We start from the raw sequence: 3,499 nt of genomic DNA, 5'->3' as shown, positions 1-3,499 counted from the left end.
GCAAAATTAAGACAATAGGGAGGCATTCCAATGTGGTGGAGAGAGCTGACCCCTAAATCAATAAAGGAGTTTAAAAAGTAAAGTAAGGGAATAGAGGAAAGGATGGTGTTTCACTCCTGACAGCAAAGGAGCCGAGAAAATAGGGAAAGGCCAGTTCTGAGGGAGAGGATGACAGTGTCTCGAAATTCATAAATAATCAAGAGGTAAGGGCACCTTCACAGAAAGTTGTGACGTGAGACAAGAGAGGAAAATGGTTCTGGCCAGGAGGGACAGTGCCACCAGGACTCTGAGCCCAGGTCCCTTCTGTCTGTGGTTACTCCTGACGCACTCATGACTCCTTCCACAAGGATTCTCTTACCAACACAGCCTTCGCCATCGGGCCTCCGCTGATACCCAGGGCCACAGATGCACATGTACGTGCCAATGAGGTTCTTGCATTCCATCTGTTTTTCAGCACAGTCGTGTTTTCCCTCCTCACACTCATCCTCGTCTGTAAAGAGTGGACAATCACACATTCATAAAAGAAGCTGCATTATAACCCACCTTTTAAAGACAAAATGGTAGAAATTAACCAATTTTCATCTCCCTTATTCCACTGTTGGCTTTATCTCCTTTTGCGCTGTCAGAGGTTGACCTCTTAGGAATGGGAAGGAGTCTTCTAACCGCCTTTGAACTTGAAGAAATCGCTCCCTAACAACCAAAGATGACTTTAAGAAGCATGATTTTAATCATGCCTTTCCTCTAGACCCTTCCTTTTTTATTGTTGAATCATGATTTCTAATTCTTTTTGGCTAATTTAACTAAAAAGGCCTTACATCATTATAAAATAATGATATTTCAAAATATAATGATAATTATAGCAGGATTATAATCACAACATATGATAATATAGTGATTATAATCATGATGGATTATAACATAATAATAAACAAGAGCTTCTACTGTACAATAATTATAACAACATAATATATTATATTTTAATGTGATAATATTAATCAACAGAATAATTGTAATACAATAAAAGCTTTGGTTTTTATACTTCGGTAGAAGGACAAGCACCCACACCTATCTTATTCTCTGCTGGCTCTTCCCTCCTTCATTTCCTTTTTTCTGGGGTTGGTTGGGTCTTCCGCATTGTTCACTTTCTGTCCTATTGCATTTCTCTCTTTCTTTATCCTTCCCTTTTGCATGCTCTGAGCTGAGAAATTTGGAATTTATTCTGCATGGGATGAGGTGCTATCACTTAGGAAATCTCCCCACCCTTACTCAAAATTGTATTTAAGCCATCTTGAGAGAACAGGTATCTGCTCATTTAAGGTCTCGGGAGAAGCAAATCAAAACTCTTCAAGGGTGAGCTACGTGGTTACCCGACTTTGTATAATACAGCCTAGTCCAGTGCTTTGGAAATTGCAGGTGTTCATTAAGTACTTTTAATGGAAATGGTTTAACTAAAGTAGATTCCATGTGTTACCTCATTCTTGGATGATAATATCCTCATAATGAGGAGAGTTCCTCCCTTTACAGTCTCATATGCTCCTTCCTTTGTGTTCTCTGAGCATTTTGTGTGTATAACCACCATAGCATTTATCACCCTGTATTATGATTATTTACATCTCTCTCAATCTCTTCAAGCTGAACTTCTTGAGTGTGGGGAAACGTCTTTTTTTTAAATATCTTCACATCTTGGAGAATAACTGGCATGTCATGGTCACGTCCTGCAGAGTAAAAACTAATAAAGGATCTGCAGTGCAGCTCTTGACTCAGCTTGAGGATGTGTCAAGCTATAATTTAGGGGGAAAGATGGCAGTGACAACCCCATATTGTCCACGGACTGTATATGTCCCCAATTCCCAGTCCTCCTCTACTAATGGAAGCTTTACAGGGACAGTTCCCGTCACAGACAGAGTTAGAGCTCTCTGGCCTGGATGACCTTGAATAGGATGTCTCACCTTTGCACATCCTCCTGTCTTCTCTCAGAACATATCCAGCAGGACATTTGCATTCATATGACCCATAGGTGTTTACACATCGGAAGGCACAGAGCAAAGGATTCTGGGCACATTCATTTATATCTGCAGCAGAAGGTAGTAAGAAAATAATGGATCATGGACATCAGCAAAGGAAAAGGAACCTAGTTTTCTTAAAAGTTGAAATGCTTCATTGTCATAAACATGGATGGACCAAGCAGTCTTTGATTTCCAGGAAGTTATAAAGTGAGTTGGTTATTTTATAGTCAGTGTAAGTGGGTGACCATGTATCCTGGTTCCCTCCACACAGTCCTGGACTATGCTTGTTTTCCTGGTATAAGTATTAATGGCTATGTAGGTGGATGAGAAATTATAGGACACTCTACATACAGGGGACTTTTCTGAGATTCTAACTTTGAAGGCTGAGGTTGACCGTTTGGCACTCCCTATGGTTACATGAAGTGGGGATCAGTTTTATCCCATTCACCTGAAACAATTGTCAGGACAGAAGCTAATCCCTCCAGTGTTGTCACTCACCTCCCCTTCCCCACACAAAGAGGCTCCTGTGAAATAACAGTGATTCTTCTGCCCAAGCAAATGGTGTTCTGGAACATCTTACACTTACAGAGATATTTAGTTCACAAAGATGCCCAGGTTCAGGCCTTTGATAGATAGGAAAGACTGTACCGTTAATAGAAAAATGATTTTTTTTGTAGGTTTTATAGTTTGGAGCCATCAGGATGTGTTTTTGAAAAGCAGGGTCAAAGCAGACCACCTTGATTATCATGTTGCTCCCCAAGGCCAAGGATGCTGACTGAGAACATGAGTGAGAGCCCAGGTCCTGATTTAGTCACAACTTTTAGAGATTCGCCAACTCCGACAGTGGGATTTGACAGGTCCTATCTCTGATAAGAGGTCACTTCAATACCAACTTTACCCTCTACCTTCACCTCCCCTTCATTCTTTTCTTAGACCAGTGGATTCCAACCTGAGAATGTATCGGCTCACCTGGAGGGCTGCTGGGCCCCATTCTTAGAGCTCCTGATTCAGAAAGCCTGAAAATTTGCATCTCTAACAAGTTCCCAAGTGATGCTGGCATGACTGGTCCAAGGACAAGCCTTTGACAGCCACTGTTCTAGACATTCTCTCCCCTTTCCTTCTTTCCATACATGCTACCAGGCTTACTGATGGACAGCTGTCAGATGCTTATTTAGTACAGGCCACCTCTTTTGCTGTGGCTGCCTCCAGAGGGTTACAGAATCATGGTAATCATCTCAGTTCTCATGGATGTTTCTATGAACATTCTAGACATTCTCTCCCCTTTCCTTCTTTCCATACATGCTACCAGGCTTACTGATGGACAGTTGTCAGATGCTTATTTAGTACAGGCCACCTCTTTTGCTGTGGCTGCCTCCAGAGGGTTACAGAATCGTGGTAATCATCTCAGTTCTCATGGATGTTTCTATGAACGGAAAAGAAGAGAAAAAGAGAGGAAAAAAAGGGAGAATGGGGGACAGAGAAAAAGAAGGGAA

The 3,499-nt window shown here is 41.6% G+C and overlaps 1 protein-coding gene across 1 annotated transcript in view; it reads right to left on the bottom strand.

Moving 5' to 3' along the window:
• Positions 1-3,499, bottom strand: part of FBN1 (fibrillin 1) — a 252,128-nt gene that overhangs the window by 25,539 nt on the left and 223,090 nt on the right. Inside the window, exons 54-55 of the mRNA XM_008568659.1 lie at positions 1,950-2,072; positions 359-490 (exon numbers count right to left, since the gene is read on the bottom strand). Of these exons, the coding sequence (XP_008566881.1) occupies positions 359-490; positions 1,950-2,072 (255 nt within the window). The remainder of the gene's footprint in view (positions 1-358; positions 491-1,949; positions 2,073-3,499) is intronic.

The sequence above is a fragment of the Galeopterus variegatus genome, unplaced genomic scaffold, assembly GCF_000696425.1.
Source record: "Galeopterus variegatus unplaced genomic scaffold, G_variegatus-3.0.2 Scaffold429, whole genome shotgun sequence".
In the NCBI taxonomy this organism is placed as follows: domain Eukaryota; kingdom Metazoa; phylum Chordata; class Mammalia; order Dermoptera; family Cynocephalidae; genus Galeopterus; species Galeopterus variegatus.
Note: the sequence above shows the minus strand (reverse complement) of the source record. Positions and strands in the feature narration are given on the sequence as shown.